Here is a 26,813-nt window from a genome sequence, read left to right on the forward strand (position 1 = left end):
CTGAATCTAACTGAATAGTCCTAAAGTATGGCCCTAAGCCCATACCGGTGCGCTATATAGTACCTTAGTATTAATTGAAAACAATTATACATGATTATTATTGATATTTGGTTTTAATTATGAGTGGATACAGGTGTCTAACAGTTTTATTTGAATGTTCCACTTTTCACGACAGTCTGGAGGTGTCAAAACGTAGACATCCCTTCTTCCACTTCCCGGTTTAATTAACTAATGGCAAATAAATGTGGGTGAGTGTAAATGGAGGCGCATAAGCCTTTTGACAAACAAAATATTGCCGTTTTTAATAAATAATTTGTGATTAAACCAGCAATAGCGAGAGGGTAATTCCACATTCACTATACATAATAAAATGACAAGCTTTAAACGACCGGCGTTGACTAAACAAATGATGAAAAAGTTCATTAAGAGGAGAACTGAATTGGTAATAAAACGGTTCGTGAAATTCTAGTTGAGTGAACTATATTTAGGTTAAAATGAAAAACAAAATTCATAAGTTTAATATCTTTCAACCTGAAAAGCAGTTGTCGAAATCTTAACAGGAACAGTAAAATAAACACTGTCTTTCGCTGACCATTCATGTGATAGCAGTTGTCTTGGGAACTTAGCTTTATGAATTGAAATAGTACAATCTGCAATGTTAAGTTCTATTAAAGAACTACTCTACACATATGTTACATTCTTTCATCATATATTACAGCCAAATGCGGTGAGGTTTCTGTTGGCTTAGTTTTCTCAGAAACGGAGGATATCCGTAAAAATGACCCCTTAATTAACTCAGAGTTTGTTGACTGTGTGGGATCCATGAACAGGAAGCTTCTGTCAATCATTTGCACGATGTTATCACGTGGGATGCTCAAATGTTCTCACCTCACAGACACCTGCTTTGCATACAACGTGAAGCTCGAATTGTGATATTGTTGAGTGAAGAAGAAAAAACTACTCTGAAGAAAAAGCCCAGTGGAAAGGCAAAAAACCTATCACGTTATTTCGAGAACCTAAAGCGTTACGTGTGCATTCTTGCTCGAGAAGATCTCGTCATATCTTGTCAGGCATACATACGAGACTGTGTAAAAACCTTACACAGCTAGTATAAACTTACTGCAAATAAAACATTTTTTTTTAAATCGTTAACAATTACCTACTTTATGCAAGGTTCAAAAATGATTTTAATTATTCTACAAAATGACCCTGCATATAAATGATATTTGCACAGTCTCGTTATAGTTTCAGGAATTTTATTTTCATAGCAAAATATGATCAAGAAATCTAAACTCTAGACTAAGAACGGTCGTTTCTCATGGATGGTGTAGGGAACAGCGGTAAAAAGATAGATAGGGATAGATGGGATAACGTCAACGAAGGGAAAGCGTCTCACAAAATAAGAACTGAACTCTAATTATTTTCACACAAAAAAAAAAAAAAACAAAAAAAAAACGGTGCATCTCGCCTATCCTCGAACACACCGTGAAAATGTCAAATCGTTAATTGCTTTCGCACTAAAGACAACATCAAGCCAGATGACATCGAGCAAGGTGACTTCCAGTCAAAACAATGATTATACCGCCTTCGGTGGAACATAAATAGACCGACGAGTAAGCATACCAGAAGCACAAATTTGCAAGAGTGTAACAAGAAACTGAACGACTATGTCGGAAAACTTGAACACAACGATGAATGAAACACAGCCATCGAGCTGCTTCAATCCTACAGCAGAAAAAATCGGAAAAACCTTTGCTTACTGCCTGTTTTTTCTCGTTTCGTTGATTGGGAACACTGTCATCGGAATAATTGTCTACAAGACGAAAACCATGAGAAAACCCATCAACTTTTTCATTGTAAACATGGCCATGTCCGATCTACTGTATCCGATTTTTGCAATCCCTCACCATACACAAATGCTCTATATAGACTCCTGGCTAATCGGTGCTTCTCTTGGTCAGGCCTTATGTAAGGTGGTATTCTTCTTAACAGATACCTCCGCTCTTGTGTCTATTCAGTGCCTGGTTCTAATAACCGTGGATCGATTTGGAGCTGTGGTATTTCCCCTCCGTTACCCACTCATCAGTTCAAAGCTGTGCCCGTTCTTCATTCTCGCCACTTGGATCGTCGCGATGGTTGTACTCTCCCCATATCTCTTCGTCTTGAAAACCTTTGACTATCGAGGAGGGTTAAGGTGTCGGATGCATTGGAACGAAGTATTTGGAGAGTCTTCGTCTTTTAAAAACTACTTCGCGGCAATTTTGGTCGTATTCCTCTGTTTCCCGTTGGTGATGATAGCCATACTATACATCATCATCTATTGCAAGCTCAAGTCGCAGAAAATTCCTGGCGAGCAATCGGCCCACGCTGAAGCTGAGCAACGCCAGCAAAGGAAACGAAATGTGTTAAAGATGGCCATTGCTATAGTGGTAGGGTTTGGAATTTGCTGGTTGCCCGTTATTATCAGGTATTTTCTCGATTTCTTTGCATCGGATATGATTAGATCTTGTGGATTCCAATATTTTTCCTCCGTTGCTTTTTTAATGGTCAACACAAATTGTGCCATGAATCCTTGTATCTGTTTTATTTTCAATAGGAATTATCGCGAAAGACTAAAAACTCTACTTAGATAGTTGACTTTTGAACAGTGCAGTAGCTGATGTTACTTCTGCATAGTTTGACGAGAGGTTCATTGTACTGAAAACTTGTAAGAAACGTTAATTTAAAACTGAATTGTATTCGATTCAATGTACAATATAATGGTTTTATGAAACTTTGGAGATCGGTTTAAAACCTTTATTTGGACACTAAGTTTACAATCATTTTGTAGTTATTCTGCAGACTTCTTTTCTTAATTATCTAAGTTATATTCATGCACGGAAGTTTTTCATCAGAACACCTGTTCTGACGCACTTCGTAATACCTGTCGCACCTTGTAAATATCAAGTTTTTGTATGTTGTAATAAGCTTCCAAATTTCTTTTGAATAAGATGTTTGGTGGAAAACATATTTCGCTCTTCATTGATATTTTCCGAGATTTGGCATCCACTCAGGAGAATGACACACACGGCCAGTGCATAGAAAAGGAACGAAAGATGTTTGAACAAGATCAATGCCGTATGCAAATTCCCGATTTGCTTTTTCCATCCGTTAGGATCGTTTCCATGAACGACGGTACCACCCGCGCAAATGGGCTCCCAAATGAAATTTTAAAGACAATCATTTCCGAGGCGTTATCTTCAGGTTTTTTTGGTGGTGTAACCATGTATGCGGATGTTTAATAACCTATGTAAAGTCAATTTCCGCTTTCACGATATCAATCGATGCTGCCGAATATTTACTGAACTAGGCATCGTCAGCGTCAGAAACTTATTAAAATTGGGTCCGCAATACGTATTTGTGAGCTTATGGCCAGTGTTATACCATTGGGTTGAAGTATTGTAATCTAACGAGTTGGTAATTACTAGAAGAATAAAGGTACAATATTAAATGAGTTTGGGGATATACGTTTAAGGATTGGTGGTAGAAAATTTGTTTGTCTGAAAAACGTTTCCCTGCTTTTTTCACACTTTTTTCATAAAAGCCGCCGAAGGAGAGAACTCAAGATGTTGCCTTATTTTTTGTGAAAGTAAACAAACGTTTGAGAGACACCCATACACTTTGATAATTTTTATTTCACAAGAAATGCCTGTAATTTGGAAATCCAAAGATATATTATTTTCCTTGATAATTTTTCTCAGCGAATGAACGACCTGGCGAAGGATGACTCGAAATTACTAGTAACCAGTCTACCTATAGTTCAAAGTATGCTCCCAGAGGTCTGTCACTTTTCATCCCTTATACATACATATCCACAAGATTTGCCCTGACTTAGCGGGCTTTATGCATTTATAATACATAAGCCCACAAAAAGTCCGGATGCTCGATCGAGTGGTGTCGTGCTGGAGGTACGGTGACTAGTTACCAGTCCAAATTGGGCAAATGCTTGGCTGGAACTACAATCTCATGGATTGGGATGATTTATCACCCTTAACTTATTCACTGTACAGTCCTCTAAAATATTTTATTTATGTTATATCATTTTATTTTATTAGCTTTGCCTTTATGATACAAAAAAAAACAAAAAAAAAACATTACAATCAATAGAACCACTCATGGTCTTCTCATGCATCCCTTCGGTTTTTCTTTTCATGAATTCAATGCGTTAGTAGAGAGGCCATCTAAAATAATTACGCCATAATTGTTTCTGTGTCATGTTCTAGTTCAAGGTTGAAATGTCCTTTTATTTTGATACTACTCTTGTTTTTCCTTTCATGAATTCAATGCACCAGTACGTATTAAAATCGCGTAAACTACGTGATATTATTACGCTATAGAAAACAGCCCTAAGGAAGCGCTGATTGCTTAAAAATTGTGTTTCTATTAAAACTCGATAGAAACAAAGAACTAGTACGAGCTGTTGACGTGATGATGGCGCGAGTAAAGAAAATTTACATTTTGATGATCAAAGTAAACAAGTTCAGTTTCCCTTTTTTTCGTGGCGGTATTGTCTAAAAGAAATAAAAAACATGTTCTCCGTGTTTCTATCGAGTTGTAGAAACACTCGTGAAAGTTTGGGAGAATTCGGAAAAGCTGTGGAAACACTCACCTGTGGCTCGTGTTCCCACAGCATTTCTCGTTCTCCTAAACTTCCACTCGTATTTCTATAACTCGATAGAAACACGGTACATGTTTTCTATTTCTTAAATGATGGTTGCTTTTCCATGTTCTAGCTTACGTTTTAAGCATATGCAATTTTCGAATTCAAATACGATACTATTTCACAATTATTCTATTCAATTATACTTTGCAGTACCTTCTTAGAAGACGCAAATGTTGGTCAAGCAATAGGAGAATTATTTCCGGATCGTACCACTTTGCGCAGCTGTTTTCAATACCTTCAAGATGTGCCCTTTACTCTTTTATAGAGCATGTCCCTGCAAGTTGCTTTCCAGTTTGTTCGACCAAGTTTGTCTACCCGAGCCCCTTAGATACCTTTTTTTTTTAACTGAAAAGAAGTAAATTTAAAGTAAGACATCATTAAGACACCTCGCCCCTCTGGAATATACACCACGCCCATTCATCCGCAGGAGATGCCGGTGAATTCAAAATTTAAATCTTTTTTTTAAGATCTTAAGACCCCATAATAAATAAACATATATTTATTTTATTTTACAAATTAAGTATGCAATATGGTCATTTGATAGATAAACTAGATTAGTACCTAGCCAAGGGGGCGGCTGAAAAGCCGATTTGTAATTGTCATTACTCGTTAAGATAAGGTCTTTCTGTCACCAAACATCGTGTTAAAGAAAAATTGTATTCTGATTATTAAACAAGCTGCAGTGTGATCTCCAAAAAAAAAATTCCAAGAAGCGCGGATCACGTGTTTCTTTTTCGTTCTCTGAGTTTAGTATGCAAAATAAAAACGTATTTGTGCATTGGAGGTACGTTTTCCAATAAACATTGTATTCAAAAGAAATTTGAAAGCTTATTATAAAGTGCGACAACTTGTTATTACAAAGCGCGACAGCTTATTTTAATACAAATTGCAATAAGGCTATCATGTAAATTAACAGCATTGAATCGAGCCGGCGATTTACTATGGTTAGTCTTATTACAACGATTTTGTTAAGATCTTCTATATCTGAGAAGTAACTTTCTATCTTGTTTCATAAAGTATTTACGAACACAGCGAGCTACAGCAAAATCTCGCCAATTTACATCCGGGCGCGCGACTCTTTCTTGAGTGAGAAACATCAGCCATCTCATTTACCTGCCTAAGGTTGTGAAATGCATATTTGCATGGGTAGGGTTCTTTAACGCAGAAAAGCTCTTGTACATATTATTTGTCATAAATATCATCAGTATCTTTTGCGGGCTTCAAAACAAGAGCTAGGCTTTCTTGGGAATCCACTCAATTTACAGCTATTGTGATTCTGCTTTAATATAGTAAACTTGTAACTTATGGTGGAAATGAAGGTAGAAAAACATTATTCATTGAATGATTGATTGTTTGACTGACTGACTGAGTGAATGACTGACTTACTGATTGAGTGATCGATTGATCAATCGATCGAGTGATCGATTGATTGATTCCTGAAGGATGATACTTACTCTCCAGTCACCAAAAAGATTGTCATCCCATTAACTAGCCCAACCAACCGATTACCATCATTTTAATGATATTTTTTGGAGCAATAAATGCTTCTGTATAATGCAATGAATCAGATAATCTTTTGCAAGTATTCCTGCTTTTGCTGAATTCCACAGGTAGGGTGCAATGGCGATGAAAAATCACTCTTGTTTTTTAATTTGGATTGCGATACGTTTATAAATTCCGATTAATGTTTAGAGTTACAAGCTAAGGCAATACATTTCAAATGTTTGTTAAATTATCGAATGCATTTTTAATACAACAGCGGTTCAATTACTATTATCGCATGTACTAGAGAGATAAAATTACAGTTTCACTCGTAAGCCGCACATGTACGCAGCACGGACCTATTTTTTGAAAAAGGGATCAATAGGAAAGTGATAGAGTGGTTCTTTATTTGACATTAAGAGCTATGTTAATTATTTCTTCTTCATTTTGAGGAAACAAGCTAAACACATTTTTTAAAACTCGTAAGCCGCACATGTAGGTAGCTGGGACCTATTTTTTGGAAAAGGGATCAATAGGAAGGTGATAACGAACGAAGCCTTCAGCTATCGCGTAAGAAAAGAAACACTTGTCATCAGTACTTGTTTCTAATGAATATCCTTACTCATTTGTACAGAAGCTCACGATTACCACTATATATCAAAGGTGTAACAGAGGTTCTTCGCTGCTGCCTACAACAACAAGGCGTACCCACTGTCACAACTTTTAGGTCCTACTTAGTGCGACCTAAAGACACCCTTGAACCAACAAAACAAGAAGGTGCTGTTTATAAGACTCCATGCGAATGCGGCAAAGTGTACATCGGAGAAACAGGGAGAGCTAAGCGAGAGAGGATAAAAGAACATGACAGAGACATACGGCTTGCTCGTACACAAACCTCCGCAATTTCAGAACATGCCAACGAGACGGGGAATTTACCCATTTACCCTTCAGAAAGGACAACAGCCGGTCAGTTAGAATGCGGACCTATGAGGGAACAGCGTGACAAAGTCGGAATAATAATGAAAATCGAAATGCACCAATAGCAGCGAACCAAGGTGCTACAAATAGCGACACACAACAATTTACTCATCGCCTTATGAAGACTAGCAGTATAGCAGTCGAAACTTCGCGATCTACATCTTAAAGTGACTCCATCGTGAGACAAACTAGTGAAAATTATCTATCTTAAGCTAAACACATTTTCTTCTCCCGTTTCCACCCAGATCCAGCTGCGCGTGTTGGTTATGGGTACAGCCGAAGCTAGAAACTTTACATTTCTTTTGGTGAGAACGCCACTGACCAGAATTGTAAACGACCAGATTGTCGAAATTGGGTAATGAATTTCTCTGGCTGTGTGACTGAATACTCCAATCGCTGAAGAAGGATTCTGAACAAATTGAACAAATTCACACAAGACTTTGTTGTATAGTTGCCAAAAGTAAGGTTAGGATTAACCCAGAGGCGCCCACAGCGAGTTTACAACACCTGTGATCAGTATCTGGCACATTGTACACACCTTATCACAATTGTTTTCTTTCTCGGGGATTATCGTTTCGAATTTTCCATTTTTTAAACGCTTTATATAAATATTATAACAATAATAAAACATAACAAAACTGCTTTGTATTTAATCGCAGAACGGTTTCGAACCTTTCTTTGGAAACAACGTTTAAATAAAATGAATAAATAACTTTATTTATTTTTTTCTCATACATCTGAGCGGGCCGGAATCCTAAATCCTCGAATTTGATTGGCTAATCATACGCGTTTGACCGGTCCAGCTTTTTACGATACGGCTCACGGGCCGGATTTTTTCTTCGCTGCCTAAATTTCGCTCCTAAAAGTTCGCGGTAATCGTCAATCTTTTGCCTTTTTTTACGAATCCATCGACGATTAGTCAACGCAAGTTTTTCTCTGTTGACTTTAAAATGCCAAGGAAAGTCACTGTAAGTAAATTCGATTGAGTGTTTTGAAGTTGTGAGAGTTTGCTTGGTTGTTTGTAGCTTGGCGCTGTAATGGCGCGTAATCCTGTAATTCTCTCGCCGTAAAATTTGAGTCAATTTCAGTCAAGTCTACCTCTCTGATCGTTGCTGTATTTTGGAGAATTTCTGTGGAATACACTTAACGAATTTCCTCGCTTTCTGCTATTCAGTTTTCGGTAGAAAAGGTCTGATTTCAAGTGATTTTGAAAGCAACGACTGACAGAAATTGTTTTTGTCGTAAAACTTCAAACTTCGCACGAAATTTCACACCGCAAAAGCAGTTTTGGAGAACTTAACTGGTGAAATAAATGCAACTAACATAAAGTAGTTCGAAAAAAATCTATTCTTTAATACATCTTTCTTTGTCTACTATCTGAGTTACTCACTCGTTGCCGAGATTTTTTACAAATCGTTAGTAAACGGCCTGCAAGCCGATTCAATGACAACAGTTGCGTAAACAAACCCGTTTGTAATCTGTAAAACCAATTTACTGCAGGAAAAAAAAAAACAAAAAAACACGGGCTTGAAAATGCTGCCCTCGGCCTGCGGCCTCAGGTAGCATTTTCAAGACCTGGGTCACAGTTTTTCACCATACGAACCTCCCAGCCGGCAAATAACATATATATACTTACCTACCTACCTACCTACCTACCTACCTACCTACCTACCTACCTACCCACCCACCTACCCACCCACCCACCTACCTACCCACCCACCCACCTACCCACCCACCCACCTACCTACCCACCCACCTACCTACCCACCCACCTACCTACCCACCCACCTACCTGCCCACCCACCTACCCGCCCGCCCGCCCGCCCGCCTGCCTGCCTGCCTGCCTGCCTGCCTGCCTGCCTACCTATCTATCTACCTATCTATCTATATAAGTCGAGCGTGGCCATAAGTGTCAAACGTACATAACACTTTTTGGCTCATTGGGGATATACTGTCAATAAATAAACAAATAAAAATTGTTGTCCTGTTTAGTCCTGGATACGCGAAGCGTAGAAACGACTATTAGTAAGGGGCAGAATATGCAAATGCATCGCTCACTTAGATGTAAACTTTTGGCCGATAACATTGAGAGCCTGGGTACGAGTTTCTCCAATCTTCAAAGTCGAGCGTGGCCATATTTGTTCATGTGTTTCGCTTTTGTAAATGTGTAGTATTTTGCCTAGAGCTTTTGCTCACACGTAGGTGAAAGCTGAGAGAGGTATTTATGACTGTGATCATGTATTGGTCACAACAGCGCGGCCGGCGAGGTCAAAGATCAGAATTGTTACCAGGCAAAGTCAGGAAGTGAGATCGTGTTTACCAGACGTGACTCATAGCGTTTTTCTTGGTAAGAGAATTTGTTGGTTTTCCACTCGCTTTCTCTCCTTCTAGAGTCCAAGGTAAGCTTAGGGTAGCCTGTTTCTGTATTGTATTTTTTTTTATTGTACACACTGAAATTCTGGCGGTGCTGGTCTGTTAAATTCGAAACCCGTGATTTAATTATTTTGTATTTAAAATAAGCTTACTTCAAGCAAAAATTCCAAATTGCTTAATCTTTTAATTTTGTTCTTCTTCACACTACATTTCTTCTGTATTCTACGCCGTTCGACGAGAATGAGCATTTCTTCATGAATGATATACAACTCAGCATCGACGCTCGAGTAAATATGCTCTAAAATTTGATTGATAGATAGACAAATTAGCATCCAAGACACTGTGTAAATCTACTTTTTGCGAAAGAGATTTACTGTCCAAAAATGTCAAACACAAACCACGTCAAACAGCCATAGTGGCTGGTGGTGTATGTATAGTCTTATTTTTGGTCTAAAAACGAGATACGTAAACTCGCAACTGGAATCAAAACTTGAAATAGACATTAATTGTACCTGTCAACAATCGTTTTGAATATTTCTGCTTTTCTAATGAAATGAACACAAACAATTGCCAAGATAGGAATAAAATAATGTGATCTCTGTTTCCAAGAAAGAAACTATCGTTATTTTTATTGTTTACGTTACAATCTGCAATACCCTTTTTGTTTTGTATCAGCACTAAGCTGAGGGGACTCCCCAAAGTTGACTCAAGGTGCACTTTTTATCGGGCAGGAGGTATGACCAAAAGGCAGGGATTTTAAACATACATTGCTAATTTATCCATGAATAGATATAATAATACTGTATATACGTGAAAGGGGTTTCAAGTTTAAAGCTACATGTTTATTAAAGGATAACCTTTTCTGGAAAAACATTGTACAAAAGAGAAAGCATAATGGCCTTGGGGCAGAGCCTCCTTGTGTAAAACTTGTTTAGGTGTCTTCTCCCTCCCCCGGGGCATAGTTACATGGAGAAAACATATATAGCTGTAAATAAAAACATCCCCTTCACTTTGGCTTCAAATTTTAAAACAAAATTGAACTTTTTTGGTACAAGATGTAACTGGGGATTTCATGGCAGAGTATCATTTTCAGCCAAGCTTTTTCAAGTAGCTCTTTCTGGGAGGAATGCTGAAAACTGTTTGGAATGATTCTTATAATATTTGTAGAAATACTTTTCTCTCTGTTCCCATTTACCAGCTAGCTGAAATCAAATTGTTCATGTTTGCAATATCTTTTATTTATTTATTCAATTTTGCCTAACTAATTAAAATACTTATAGACATAAAATTTTTATTACTAGGCAGGGAGACCACTACAGCCTAGCCAATTACAGTGGGTCTGTCTCCCGCTAAGGTAAAATTGTGCAAAATATTCTTGGAATTCTCAAACTGATTGCCTTAAAATTATGAATGTTGAAACCATGTGACATACTTTCTGCATAATTGCAATACAGCCTTTTCATAATGCAGCACTCAAATGTTAACTCAAGAAGCACCACAACCAAATTACCTTGACCCAAAATGCACTGCCGACTCACTAATATTATGATATAATGAGGTGCCAAGGAATTGGCAAAGTATGTTCAGTATAACAGGGTTTTGTTGTATTGAGGTTCTTTTCCGTATAATCTACTGTTACTGGGCCATGAAAATCGTTCGTTATACTGAGAACCTCGTTATATAGAGGTTCGTTGAATCGAGGTTCCACTATACTAACCATATTCCTTCCAAACGTTATTAGCCTAAGGAGGAATTTGTTTGCATGTCTACATGAAGTTATCTAATCAGTTCATTCTGTTTGTTCAGAGTGGCTATTAGCCACTCATTTCAGGTTAAGAGCTGAAAATTCAGAACAATATTGAATTTGATACTTGAATTTTGATTGGATTAATTAATGCATAAAAAGTTTGCACCATATCTAGCAAAAAATGAAAAGCTTCTAGAGCTTGCCTACCTTTGTCAGTGCAAAATGAAACATAATCTGTAACCTTGAACATTGTTGCTTGAATCGTTTATAATGTTTTTAAGCCCACAAACTCTGGCCCTCACATCCTTTCATACTTTGTTTGCACTGTAAACTTGATTAATGTGCAACACAACTCTCTCTTCTCTCAAAGACATCTTAAGTATGTTTTTGCATGCATTAGAAACCCAGGTGCTTACAGTGTAGCTTTCCAAATGTGATAAAACCTTTTGGTCATCAATGCTGTCATCATTTAGTGTTGATCTCAGCTCTTGGTTTGAATTTTCAGTTCATATTCTTGAGGTTAACCTATATCTTTCAGAGTGTCTTGCACCCACGCCATTTAGCATGTCTAATTAAAGTCAATAAAGCTGGCTATCAATCTACCAAGAATTTTGAAATAAAATTAATTGTCACATTTTTCAGGGTTTCTCTGTGCGAGCATGCAAATCACTTTTTGAAAGCTAAGTCAAAGTGAGTCTGCCTCAAATTTTGGACAGTAGCTAGTTTATCATCCACATCTGCTAATTTTTATTTTGAAATATTTTTTCTCTGAGAGAGATTTTTGAACGATCACTCCACCATTCTTTAATTCTGTTTTGGAAATGTTCTGTAACTTTTTACTGCGCTTGAATATGGCAATACGCAGGCAATTTTTTTAGCGTTTTGTGTCCAGAAACTGAGAAACAAATTAAATTAACAAGAAACAAAGTTCGCTTTGACTTGTACATGTAGCTTTCAAAATGTAATAATAATTATAATAATAATAATAATAATAATAATAATAATAATGATTTGGACGTCAGCACTAAAATGTCTAGAAAAATTTGGCAATTCATTTTATTTGAAAGTCCTTGGTATAGTTTGATAGCCAGCGCTATAAGTTTTAATTTGATATGGGGTGTACATACAGCAGTGTCTACAGATTAAATTAAATCGGATGCACTACATCCCTTTTGTGTGAGACACGTCTAAAGGTATATGGTAATGTTAAGAGGGTTCCAATTGTTGAAACGAAATAATACTGATGTTAAATATGCAAAGTGGCAATTCATTAATTCATCCTTAATTCTCTTTCGTAACATAGCAGCATCTAGTTCTAAAGTTTGCATACAAAATGTAAGTGCTTTTTAGACTACTTCTCAGATGGTTCCTTGTGCTTTTTCATAACATAGCAGCATCTAGTTAGAAAGTTGCATGCAAAATGTTATAGAAGTGGTTTTTTAGACTTTGCTTCTCAAATGCTTCATCATGAACACGTTTTTGCATGAGTCTCGTGTCCCAGTCGAACACCTCAGATCACTTGAATTGTGTCGTTTAGAATACCTTAAAACCTCACGTATGCCTCCGTATTCAAGCATGAACACGTTTCCTACTTCGCATGAGTCTCGTGTTCCAGTCGCACGCTTCGGAACACAAGCTTGTTGTCTGACTGAACTACGCAGTAGCGCATATTACCTACATAAAACCCGTTCTTGACGACGCAAGACATCTTTGGCTGTGAAAAATGTGACATAACTTTCGTATTCATAGCGTGCGATTCTCAAAAATTAGAGCATGCTTGACTTATCCATTAGTATTCGAAGACGTTCATGTCAGAAGTGGCGTCGTGCATCTCGTCTTCCAGTCGCAAACTGTCGAACAACTGGGAGTATTTGAAAATGATCGAGTCATAAATGATCACTATATCTTCGAAGAACATCTAATGCAACATTAATCTACCAAAACGTGGCCCGTATGATTTATCGAACACTTCGAGTCATTCACGAGTATTAAATTTGAATACGGAAAAACAGCCCGGATTCTTATAGAATATTCTAGGTGTATTTCGAGTCAGCCATAATCGAATACGTCAGAACATTGCGGCATACGCGGCATACGCCGATCCGTATTCGAGCGAATTTCGGGCCCGGATATTTGGCTTTTCGCGCAGTGCTTCTTGTAAAAAACGGTATCTAAGGAGTTTGGGCAAGTATTAGAATCGAACAAACTGGAAAGCAACTTGCAGGGAAATGCTCTATAATAGAGTAAAGGGCACATCTTGCAGGTATTGAAAACAGCTGTGCAAAGTTGTACGATCCCGAAAGAATTCTCCTATTCCTTGACCAACATTCGGGTCTTCTAAGAAGGTACTGCAAAGTAAAGTTAAATAGAATAATTATGAAATAGTATCGTATTTCGATTCAAAAATTGCATATGCTTAACATAAGTTAAAACATGGAACAGCAACCATCAGAGCGTAATAGTATCACGAAGTTTACTTGATCTTATTACGTACTAGTGCATTGAATTCATGAAAGGAAAAACCATAGTAATGCCAAAATAAAAGGACATTTCGACCTTGAATAAACAACAAAGAACTAGAGCATGAAACAGAAATAATTATAGCGTAATCATTTTAGATGGCCTTTCTACTAACTGGTTGAATTCATGAAAAGAAAAACCAGAGGAATGAATTTATGAAAAAATGATGAAAAAAAGAACGGAAACGTTTTTCAGACAAACAAATTCACAACCACCGATCTGAAAATCTACACCACCAAAGTCATTTATTATTGTACCTTTATTCTTTCTTGTACTTGCCAACTCGTAAGACTACAATACTTCAACCCAATGGAATAACGCTAGCCATAAGCCCGCAAATACGCATTGCGGACCTAATGTTTTATTAAGCTTTTGACGCTGACAAAGCCTAGTTCAGTAAATATTCGGCAGCATCGATTGATATCATGAAAGCGAACATTAACTTTACATAGGTTATTATACATCCGCATACATGGTTAGACCACCAAAAACCTGAAGATGATAATGCCTCGGAGATGATTGTTTCTAAAATTTCATTCGGGAGCCCAATTGAGGAGTTGGTACCGTGGTTCATGAAAACCATCCTAACGGTCTCGTTTCCCACCAAGGAAATCGGAAATTTGCATACGACATTGATCTTGTTCATGGATCTCTCTTTCTTTTTCTATGAACTGGCCGTGTCTGTCATTCTCCTGAGTGGATGCCAAATCCCCGGAAAATATCAAGGAAGAGCGAAATATATTTTCCACCAAACATCGTATTCAAAAGAAATTTGAAAGCTTATATTACAAAGTGCGAAAACTTGTTATTTACAAAGTGCGTTAGGTATTACAAAGTGCGACAGAACAGGCGTTCTGATGAAAAACTTCCCATTAAAATAGCTGAGATAATTAAAAAAGAGGTCTGCAGAATAATTAAAAAATGATTGTAAACTTAGTGTCCAACTTAAGGTTAAGAACCCTCTCTCCAAAGTTTCTTAAAATCATTATATTGTACATTGAATCGAATACAATTCAGTTTTAAATCACCGTTCTTTACAAGTTTTAAGTACACTGAACCTCTCGACAGACTGATTATACAGACGTAACATCACCTGATGCACTGTTCAAAAGTCAGTTATCTAAGTAGAGTTTTTAGCCCTTCGCGATAATTCGTACTAAAAATGAAACAGATACAAGGATTTATGGCACAATTTGTGTTGACCATTAAAAAAGCAACGGAGGAAAAATATTGGAATCCACAAGACATAATGATATCTGATGTAAAGAAGACGAGAAAATATCTGATAATAAGGGGCAACCAGCAAATTGCAAACCCTGACACAATGGCAATTGCCATCTTTAACACATTTCGTTCCCTTTGCCGGCGTTTCTCTTCAGCGTTGGCCGATTGTTCGCCTGGAATCTTCTGCGACTTGAGCTTTAAAAAGATGATAATGTAAAGTGTGGCTATCAATACAAACGGGATAAAAATATATACGACCAAAATTGCCACAAAGTAATTTTTAAAAGACGAAGACTCCCCAAATACTTCGTTCCAAAGCCTCCGACACTTCAACCCTCCTCGATATTCAACGGTTTTCATGGCGAAGAGATATGGGGAGAGTACAGCCATCGCGGCGATCCAAGTGCCGAGAATAAAGAACCGGCACAGCTTTGAACTGATGAGTGGGTAACGGAGGGGAAACACCACAGCTCCAAATCGATCCACTGCTATTAGAACTAGGCTCTGAATAGACACAAGGCAGGAGACATCTGGTAAGAAGGCTACCAGCTTACATAAGGCCTGGCCAAGAGGACCACCGATCAGCCAGGAGTCTGTATAGAGCATTAGTATTTGCAAAGGTATCAAAAAAATTGGAAGAAGCAGATCGGACATGGCCATGTTTACGATTAAAAAGTGGATAGGTTTTCTCATAGTTTTCGTCTTGTAGACAATTATTCCAATGGCGGTGTTTCCAGCCAACGAAACAAGAAAAATTAGGCAGAAGACAGAGGTTTTTCCGATTTTTTCTGCTGAAGTATCACGATGGGAGCAACTGGATGGCTGTGTTACATTCAGGGTCGTATTTACGCCTTCCGACATTCCGTCGTTCAGTTTCTTAATTCCTCTCTTGAGCTCACGAATGAGTTTTCTTTTTGGTTTGTTAAGTTTGTAACGTATTTCTACTTATGTTCTAGGAAAGGCGGGACTATTATTTGGCATGATGTCATCATTAACGCTGAAATAATTTACGATTTAGCGTTTCCATGATGTGTCGAATGATAGGCAGATCTATTTTCCGCTTTCCGCCGCGTGATCAGTTGTGACAATAGTTAGGGTTTTTTCATTTTGTCGGAGAAGGTCAACACAATTACGTGAGGTAGTGGGTAGCAGCTTGTGCCTCAACTTTGTTTTCAGGTGTATCTCAGTAAGATCAACCTAAATTAAAAGGGAATAGATTGTTTGGTATCCCTAGTGTCCCAAACTGTAATAAGATAAAGTACATGTATTTATATTTGCATTTATTTTTCCGTTCTGACTCAAAACTCGGTTGCCAATCCTAAACATATTATTCCTTTTGTTATGCTCTATTAACTTGCCGCCTATCAAACTTTTCATCAAGATGGAACATTTGGAGACAAGATGTTAAACATTCTAATATCGAGGTTAATTAATCATCTTGAAGCTTTACCAAAGACTACAAATACAAATTAATACTTTTTAATGTCCAATATAATGACAGCGTCAACCACCTATAGCTAATCGTATGGCACCTAACAGTTGCCGCACAAACGTGTCATGAATTTGCTCTGCAGAGTGATGAGGTCTTCTCGAGTATCCTAGTCAGTGTTTTAACAAAGAGACGGTTGAACAGATGTTGAGAGTTTCACGATCAATGATAAGACGTCAAAAAATTTCTTGTCTTGTTTTTAAACAAGTGACAAAAATACTGCTACGTGTAAAAGGGAGTAAATTTGTTCATTTTGGATCGAACACCTTATTAGTTTTCGTTTCCGCTACATGATTTTGAACATTTTATGGGCCACGACTAATGATTGATTTTATACTACTACTACTCAAATTTCCCGCGGCTTTGTTTTTCCGTATATTATGCTCTTTTTTTCGCCTTTCGCTACGCCATCTATGAGAAACGACCGTGTTTATCCTAGGGCTTAGAGTTCTTGGTCATACAGTCGAACCTCCTGTTGCGACCACCTCTCGTAAGCGACCGCAACCACTTTTAGCCCTAAAGGCTGGAAATTTAATTTTTCTTCTGTTTTTAACTAAGCAACCTCTTGACACATAATAGAGCGGAAATTGGATAATACGGTGCTGTAACACTATAGTATTTCTGGGTAGTACAAGAGACGGGTATATCTCAATAGGAAGCATCGGATTTTTTCTCGATATTGACTTTTCTTATGATTAAAACCTTAAAACATAACGTAAGCCCCTGCAGTTACCGTATGCTAATAAGGCAAAATTTTGACTCAGTTTGTCTAAGCTGTAGTAAGCGACCACCTTCTGCAAGCGACCACCTAAGTTTGATATTGTGGGTGGTCGCATACGAGACGTTTGTCAGTATTATTCTCTGAAAATGAAATTTCCTGACACTGAGCCGGTGTAAATATTATTTATATGCGGGATCTTGTTGTAGAGTAAGTAAAATCATTTTGAAACCTTGCATAAAATAGATAATAGTTAATGATTAAAAAAAAAAAATCTTTTATTTGCTGTAAGATTATACTCTGTTGGGCTTTTACGCAGTCGCGCATGTATGCTAACAAGAAATGATGGTGTATGAACTGTTCTTCTCGATCAAGAATGCATACGTAACACTTCAGGTTCTCGAAATAACATGATAGGGTTTTTGCCTTTCCACTGGGCTTTTTCTTCAGACAAAGTTTTTCTTCTTCACTTAACAACATGTGATAACATCGTGCAAATAATTAACAGAAGCTTCCTGTTAGTGGATTCCACACGGTCAACAAACTCTGAGTTAATTAAGGGGTCATTTTTATAAATATTCTCCCTTTCTGAGAAAACTAAGCCAACAGAAACCTCACTGCATTTGGCTGTTATATGATGAAAGAATATAGCATATGTGAAGAGTAGCTCTTTAATATAACTCAACATTGCAGATTATATTATTTCAATTCATTAAGTTCCTAATACAACCGCTATCACATGAATGGTCAGCGTAAAACAATGTTTATTTTACTGTTCCTGTTAAACTTTCGACAGTTGCTTTTCAGGTTCAAGGATATTAAACTTATGAATTCGTTTCATTTTAACCAGAACATAGTTCATTCAACTAGAACTTCACGAAGCGTTTTATTACCAATTAAGTTCTCCTCTTGATGAACTTTTTCATCATTTGCATAGTTAACGCCGGTCGTTTAAACGCTTGTCATTTTATTTTGTATTGAATGTGGAATTACCCTCTCGCTTTCGCTGGTTTAATCACAAATTAATTATTAAAACGGCAATGTTTTGTTTGTCAAAAGGCATATGCCAATTATTAAAAACGGCAGTGTTTTGTTTGTCAAAAGGCTTATGCGCCTCCATTTACACTCAGCCACATTTATTTGCCATTAGTTAATTAAACCGGGAGGTGGAAGAAGGGATGTTTACGTTTTGACGCCTCCAGACTGTCGTCAAAATTGGAACTGTCAAACAAAACTGTTAGACACCTCTATCCACCCTTAAAAACCAGGAATCAATAATAATGATGTATAATTGTTTACAATTAATACCAAGCTATTATATAGCGCACGGCGATGGGCTTTGAACCCTGCCTTACGACTATACAGTTAGATTCAGATTCACTGCTGCTATCATACTATTTCCATTGAGTGGGTCTGTCACGAGGTTGTTTAACTGTCGTTAAAAGGATTGCCAGTCGGCTGGGGCCTTGGGTATATTACAACTTCAAGAGTGACGTGGAAAACTTTGTACTAGAAGCTACTGAGGGTATTTCTTAACAATTTGGGTGTGGGCGGCCGCCCGCTGTCTCATTCGCACTCTTATTGGCTGGCCTTAATTCGCATCCAAAAATATGATTTTACACTGCTTTTAAGATAAGTAAGGACTACTATGGCAATTTAAGTATCTACCATGTTATGTTTTTCGCTAATCGAGGTTGCAGCTTAAAACCATCATCTTTACACAATCGGGATAGGCGTTGATTTAAAAAACAAGATTAAAGATGATAAAACGAGGACGTACACTGCTGAATATAACACAACAATGTTGATAGTTTGTTGAATTACTAATTGCGGGGAGAGGACCAAACCTCATATCATGAAAATTCGAGAAATTTCCTTACTTTTTGATACCCAGGAAAAGTAAATCCTAAATTCTTATGAATTCCCAACTCCCCAAACAGAAAGCCTAGTGATTTATTTCTCTAATCTCGGGCGAGGACTAGAACAACAAGTTTATACCCTGTTGGGTTTTTACACAGTCTCGTATGTATGCCTGTCAAGATATGATGAGATCTTCTCGAGCAAGAATGCATATACGTAACACCTCAAGTTCTCGAGATAACGTGATAGATTTTTTGCCTTTCCAGTGGGGTTTTTCTTCAGAGTAGTTTTTCCTTCTTCACTAAACAATATCACAGCTCAAGTTTCATGTTGTATGCAAACCAGATGTCTGTGAAGTGAGAACATTTGAGCATCCCACGTGATAACATCGTGCAAATAATTGACAGAAGCTTCCTGTTCATGGATCCCACACAGTCAGCAAACTCTGAGTTAATTAAGGGGTCATTTTTATTAATATCCTCCGTTTCTGAGAAAACTAAGCCAACAGAAACCTCATCGCATTTAGCTGTAATATATGATGAAAGAATATAACATATGTGTTGAGTAGTTCTTTAATATAACTCAACATTGCAGATTATACTATTTCAATTCATAAAGCTAGGTTCCCAAAACCTAACTGGTATCACATAAATGGTCAGCGTAAAACAATGTTAATGTCGTTGTTCCTAGCGAAAGTAAGTTAACCGTGGCGACTTGCGATTGAACCAGAGCTATTACTCAAATACAAACAACTCGTGATGGCGTTAATGGGGGAACACTGCCTTGCGTTTGGTTAGCCCATGCGACTTCCGGCGATAGCGTGACAAAACAACCTCACTTATCTCCCCAGCACTACGAGCTGAATGACAGACAGCACGTGCTGGATCGGACAAGAGTATCGGTTAGCAAGCGATGTTCAAAGGCGATGAAAAAACAACAAGCTTGGGGGAAGTCGCTGCGCAGACTTAACCGCACCACACAGGAGTGACCCCTTGTTTATTATGCAGGAAGACATGACCAACCTCGTCTCCAAAGGGAGGGAGGGAGGGAAAATTAAACGATAGATTTACAATAAGTAATAGCTACGTTGCTTAGACGAACTCAGAATGGACTCCGAACAGTTTTCCGAGCTTTTATACGGAGACGTTCGTCTGCTTGTAAGCCAGTAGAAAAGGCTGTACTACCGAACAGCTTACCCTAACACGTGTAACATCTTAAACATGAATAGTGCTTTAATGCTTTGCACCAATGCTATGGTACGTTATAACGTTCAGAAGATAACAAAGCTACAATGTTTTAGGTTTAGCTACAATAACGCTTACAGTTTGTTGACCTTTGGAATATAACTGCTCAATAGCTCTATAGAAAGTGATGCCGCCATGAACGGCTCATTCAGAACGTACGTCACGCTCCATTAACTATATTTTACTGGCGTGACAGTAAAATCTCATTTTATTTTACTGTTCCTGTTAGGATTTCGACAGCTGCTTTTCAGGTTCAAAGATATTAAACTTATGAATTTCTATTTTCGTTTTAAACTTAACATACTGAGTCCATTCAACTAGAACTTCACGAACCGTTTTATTACCAATTAAGTTCTCCTCTTGTTGAACTTTTTGATCATTTGTTTAGTCAACGCCGGCCGTTTAAGGATGTTCGCGCGAAAATTTACTACTAGATAGATATTTTTTAAACTTCTACTGCGGACAGATAATGATATACTTGTTTCAGAAATGAAATAAAAATTGGGGTTCACCGACTTCGTTTCAGAGATCAAGCGTGTGGAAAACTAGTCTGATTGTGATAAATCGCTGCGCGTAATTCAGCATGGTCTCTAGGGTTTTTAGGTTGAAATATTTTAGATAAGTCAACCGAGGCAAACTATCCTAACAATATTTTGCATGAGTGGATCTGTGGCGTTAATATTTCCAAATATTGCCATCATTTTCACAAACCTTAACCCTTCAAGAGGCGTTTGAAACTGACGCACAGCTAAACGAAGAGGTCAAATAAACGGAATTCGATGGTGCGTTTTGCAAAAAAATTCAAACTTCTACACGATAGATTTTCTTCATTTTTTCAGAAAACGTAGAAAATCGGTAGAGAAAGTGGCCCATCAAAAGAGAAACAGGCGTCACCAAACATCCAAGATCGTTAAATCCACGCAAAGTTTTAGCAGTGGCGATTTGTCTTATTGTTGTTCACTTTGCTACTTAGCGCGCGCGCTCGATGCATGACGTGGCGTGTGAATTTCGTGCGCAGTACGAATGCGCAGAAACAATTAGCGCGAACTTCCTTAAACGCTTGTCGTTTTATTTTGTATTGAATGTGGAATTACCCTCTCACTTTCGCTGGTTTAATCACAAATTAATTAGTAGGAACGGCAATGTTTTGTTTGTCAAAAGGCTTATGCGCGTCTATTTACACTCAGCCACATTTATTTGCCATTAGTTAATTAAACCAGGAGGTGGAAAATGGGATGTTTACGTTTTGACGCCTCCAGACTGTCGTCAAAATTGGAACTGTCAAACAAAACTATTAGACACCTGTATCCACTCATAATTAAAACCAGATATTAATAATAATCATCTATGATTGTTTTTAATTCATACTGAGCTATCATATAGCGCATTGAGATGGGCTTAGGGCTCTAGCTTTACGACTATACAGTTGGATTCAGATTCACTGCTGGTATCATACTATTTCCATTGAGCGGGTCTGTCACGAGGCTGTTTAGCTGTCGTTAAAAGGATTGCCAGTCAGCTGGGGCCTTGGGTATATTACAACTTCAAGAGTGACGTGCAAAACTTGGTACTAGAGGGTTTTGAGGGTATTTGTCAACACTTTGGGTGGGGACGGGCCTCCCACTGTCTGATTTGCACTTTTATTGGCCGGCCTTAATTCGCATCTAAATATATGATTTTCCACTGCTTTTAAGATAAGTGAGAACGGAGTATGGCAATTTAAGTATCTACCATGTTATGTTTTTCGCTAATCGACCTGGCACCTTAAAAACATCATCGTTACACAATTGGGACAGGCTTTGATTTAAAAAACAAAATAAAAGATGATAAAACGAGAAAGTACGCTGCTGACTACACATCAATGTTGCTAGTTTGTTGAATTACTAATGGCGGGGTGGTGACCGAACCTCATATCATGAAAATTCGAGAAATTGCTTTACTTTCTCATACCCAGGAAAGGTAAATCGTATATATTTTTATGACTTCTCAATTCCCCAAACAGAAAACCTAGTAATTTATTTCTCTGATCTCGGGCGAGGACTAGAACAACAAGTTTATACCCTGTTGGGCTTTTACACAGTCTCGTATGTATGCCTGACAAGATATGATGAGCTCTTCTCCAGCAAAAATGCATATACGTAACACCTCAAGTTCTCGAGGTGACGTGATAGATTTTTTGCCTTTCCACTGGGGTTTTTCTTCAGAGTAGTTTTTCCTTCTTCACCCAACAGTATCGCATTTCGAGCTTCATGTTGTATGCAAAGCAGGTGTCTGTAAAGTGAGAACATTTGAGCATCCCACGTGATAACATCGTGCAAACGATTGATAGAAGCTTCCAGTTCTTGGATCCCACACAGTCAACAAACTCTGAGTTAATTAAGGGGTCATTTTTATGAATATCTTCGGTTTCTGAGAAAACTAAGCCCACAGAAAGCTCTCCGCATTTGGCTGTAATATATGATTATAGAATATAACATATGTGTAGAGTAGTTCTTTAATATAACTCAACATTGCAGATTGTACTATTTCAATTCATAAAACTAAGTTCCCAAAACCTAACTGCTATCACATAAATGGTCAGCGTAAAACAATGTTTATTTTACTGTTCCTCTTAAGATTTCGACAGCTGCTTTTCAGGTTCAAAGATATTAAACTTATGTTTTTTTTTTTTCATTGTTAACATACTGAGTCCATTCAACTAGAACTTCACGAGCCGTTTTATTACCAATTAAGTTCTCCTCCTGATGAACTTTTTCATCATTTGTTTAGTTAACGCCGGCCGTTTATTAGACGCTTGTCATTTTATTTTGTATTGAATGTGGAATTATCCTCTAGCTATTGCTGATTTAATCACAAATTAGTTATTAAAAACGGCAATGTTTTGTTTGTCAAAAAGCTTATGCGCCTACATTTACACTCAGCCACATTTATTTGCCATTAAGTAAATTAAACCAGGAGGTGGAAGAAAGGATGTTTACGTTTTGACGCCTCCAGACTGTCGTCAGAAGTGGAGCTGTGAAATGAAACTGTTAGACACCTGAATCCATTCATAATTAAAACCAGATATCAATAATAATCGTGTATAATTGTTTTTAATTAATAATAAGCTATCATATAGCGCATTGAGATGGGCTTAGGGCCCTAGCTTTACGACTATACAGTTAGATTCAGATTCATTGCTTCTATCACACTATTTCCATTGAGCGGTTCTGTCACGAGGCTGTTTAGCTGTCGTTAAAAAGGATTGCCAGTCAGCTGGGGCCTTGGGTATATCACAACTTCAAGAGTGACGTGGAAAACTTGGTACTAGAGGGTATTGAGGGTATTTGTCAACACTTTGGGTGGGGACGGGCCTCCCACTGTCTGATTTGCACTTTCATTGGCCGGCCTTAATTCGCATCTAAATATATGATTTTCCACTCCTGTTAAGATAAGTGACAACGGACTATGGCAATTTAAGTATCTGCCATGTTATGTTTTTCGCTAATAGAACTTGCAGCTTAAGACCACCAAAAGATGATAAAACGAGAAAGTACACTGCTGAATACACATCAGTGTTGCTAGTTTGTTGAATTACTAATGGCGGGGTGGTGACCGAACCTCATATCATGAAAATTCTAGAAATTTCTTTATTTTCTCACACCCAGGAAAGGCAAATCCTATATTCTTTTGACTTCCCAACTCCCCACCCAAACAGAAAACGTAGTGATTTATCCCTAATATCTGGCGAGGACTAGAATAACAAGTTTATACGCCGTTAGGCTTTTACACTGTCTCGTATGTATGCTTGACAAGATATGGTGAGTTCTTCTCGAGCAAGAATGCATATACGTAACACATCAAGTTCTCGAGATAACTTGATAGATTTTTTGCCTTTTCACTGGGGTTTTTCTTCAGAGTAGTTTTTCCTTCTTCACTCAGCAATATCACAATTCGAGCTTCATATTGTATGCAAAGCAGGTGTCTGTTAATTGAAAACATTTGAGCATCCCACGTGATAACATCGAGCAAATGATTGACACAAGCTTCCTCTTCATGAATCCCACACAGTCAGTCACAGTCTAAGTTAATTAAGGGGTCATTTTTATGAATATGCTCCCTTTCTGAGAAAACTAAGCCAACAGAAACCTCACCGCATTTGACTGTAATATATGATGAAAGAATATAGCATATGTGTAGAGTAGGTCTTTAGTATAACTCAACATTGGAGATTTTACGATTTCAATTCATAAAGTTCCCAACAAAACTGCTATCACATAAATGGTCAGCGGAAAACAGTGTGTATTTTACTGTTCCTGTTAAGATTTTGACAGCTGCTGCTGCTGCTCGTGAAAGTTCGAAAATGCTGTGGAAACACGAGCCGCAGGCGAGTGTTTCCACAGCATTTCTCGTTCTCCCTAACTTCTACTCGTTTTTCTATAACTCGATAGAAACACGGTACATGTTTTCTATTTCTTAATTACTGCCCTACTAAGAAATTGCTTTTTTGCATTCTTCCCCGCAGATTTTCGAGTAAAAGAAAAAATGCTCGCATTCTATTTCAAACAAATGTCGTTCCTTTAACAGGCATTGCTTCAATCCTCTAGCGTTGGCTGTTTGCTCCAATGGATCGATTGCTACCTTTATTGCTCAATACTGTATTGACATTTCTACGCATTTTATTCCTTCCTATTCAGAAAATTGACTGAGAATGTACGAAATAACAACTAATGATGGGAAAGTGCATTAAAGCAAGTGTGCATTAAAGCAAATAGAAATTTGATTTACACAGCTAGGGACGACGGAAAACATGCCGTAAATTTAAAACTCTTAAATTGACTAATCAAAGGAAACTATGAAGAAATCGTGGATACATTGCTTGCATACATTTACTTGTTCTCCTTCACCCCTCTCCGACTGATAGTCGCAATACTGGTGCATATGTCGCGCGGCCGCGGCCTGGATACCACATTATAAAAAAATTGAAAAGATGCGCATTCGCTGTGCCTCTTCGTTTCGTGGCGCGTTTGGGCCCACCACGTTTTTCTGTTTTCTCTGCTCATTGAGAGTGTTTTCCTTCATTCACTGCAGTTTAACCGTCGGATATGACTGACGAAACCTCTCTAAATGTAAGTAGTTTTGATTGCATTAGTTTTGTCGTTTTGTTGAAGCATTTATAGCCAAAGAACTGCACGAATGAAGGTACAAGTCAATGACAGCCTTACCTGTCTTTAGGCCGACACTTTGTCACCGTCTGACCCGATCCATATGGCGGGCAGGGGAGATAGACTACCAGACCTTGAAAAGTTAGTGGCAGAGTCTGTGGCAAAATCATTACCAGCGGTCTTGCAAGGTGTCCTTGCCTCGTTCTCCATACCGAGGCAGAATGAACCGCAGGATAATGTTGACACGGTGACAAAATCTACCGATGGAACGCCGGTGCCTACCACCTCCCGAGGGGATCGTTTCTATAATACAGAACAAGAAACTGTCATCTCAGGACCTGTTGAGTTTCACAAATAAGGCCTTTGCCAGGTCCCTGTCCAAAGACAGGTGGAAGGAACAGACCACTTCCTATACACAAATTAAAGACACAGAGTCCTTGCTGGTAGCTCCAACGATGGAGGCTGGGATGAAAGAGGAATTAAAAAAGAGACATGGTTACACTAAAACAAAGGAACTCTTCACCTTTGATGATGTCTTGGCTGAACGTCAATCTGCTTTCTTAGTCGTGGCTGGCCCCTTGCTAGCAGCCTTGAGTGTCCTTGATAATTCAGGGGGAGAGGATGAGGATGACGGTCCTGGCCCTGGTGCCATTAAGGACCTACTGGAAGATGCTCTAGTCCTCCTTGGGAAATCCAACTTTAGGCTTAATGCCTGGAGGCGAAAACGCTTCTCTGAGTTCCTCACTGAAGTTGGTAAACGTACTCTGCGGGAAGGTATCCCAGCAGATAAGCACCTTTCCCCGGATAAGTTCCATGCAGAGATCAAGAGCGAACATGACCATAGTTCAACTAATTGCAAGCTCATCAGCACACCAGCCTCGAAACACTTCTTCAAAGGACCACACAGGAGAGACCAGCCCTTTCGTGGAAACTACCGCACCACTGACAACAGCCGAGTTGGAGGGAAACGGAAACGGAGATATGGCTCAAGGTTTAACCCACAGCCTCCCAAAAGGGCCAGAACAGCAGGATCCACCTCGCACGTGGAATCCTACATCCCGGCCCCTAAATGCGCTACATAAGCATTTACATTAGCCTATAAAGGATTACAACGCAATGTTAACATTAATTGTTCCTTCGTACAGCGTCACTGGGTGACGAGACAGACAGTAAAGTTCCACAATTAAGCTTCCTCCGCAACTTCAGCTGCTCCTTCAAGTAAGACTATCTTGTCCATAGGACGTTCGAGTGTGCTTGATTTTGTTTTCAGCGTGACGCTTCTCACGAGACGGTCTCGCTGGTTTGTCTTAACGCCTGTTATGCGTGCAAGTG

At 38.3% G+C, this 26,813-nt stretch overlaps 2 protein-coding genes across 2 annotated transcripts; one reads left to right on the forward strand and one right to left on the reverse strand.

Moving 5' to 3' along the window:
* The first annotated feature begins 1,436 nt into the window (after positions 1-1,436).
* LOC145493066 (QRFP-like peptide receptor) lies at positions 1,437-2,633 on the forward strand. Its single transcript, XM_081472470.1, has one exon. The coding sequence runs from the start codon at positions 1,668-1,670 to the stop codon at positions 2,631-2,633; it is 966 nt and encodes a 321-aa protein (XP_081328596.1). The 5' UTR covers positions 1,437-1,667.
* Positions 2,634-14,918: 12,285 nt separating this feature from the next.
* LOC145492186 (QRFP-like peptide receptor) lies at positions 14,919-16,127 on the reverse strand. Its single transcript, XM_081471527.1, has one exon. The coding sequence runs from the start codon at positions 15,885-15,887 to the stop codon at positions 14,919-14,921; it is 969 nt and encodes a 322-aa protein (XP_081327653.1). The 5' UTR covers positions 15,888-16,127.
* Between the last annotated feature and the right edge of the window lie 10,686 nt (positions 16,128-26,813).

The sequence above is a fragment of the Orbicella franksi genome, chromosome 7 (genome assembly GCF_964199315.1).
Source record: "Orbicella franksi chromosome 7, jaOrbFran1.1, whole genome shotgun sequence".
Classification (NCBI taxonomy): domain Eukaryota; kingdom Metazoa; phylum Cnidaria; class Anthozoa; order Scleractinia; family Merulinidae; genus Orbicella; species Orbicella franksi.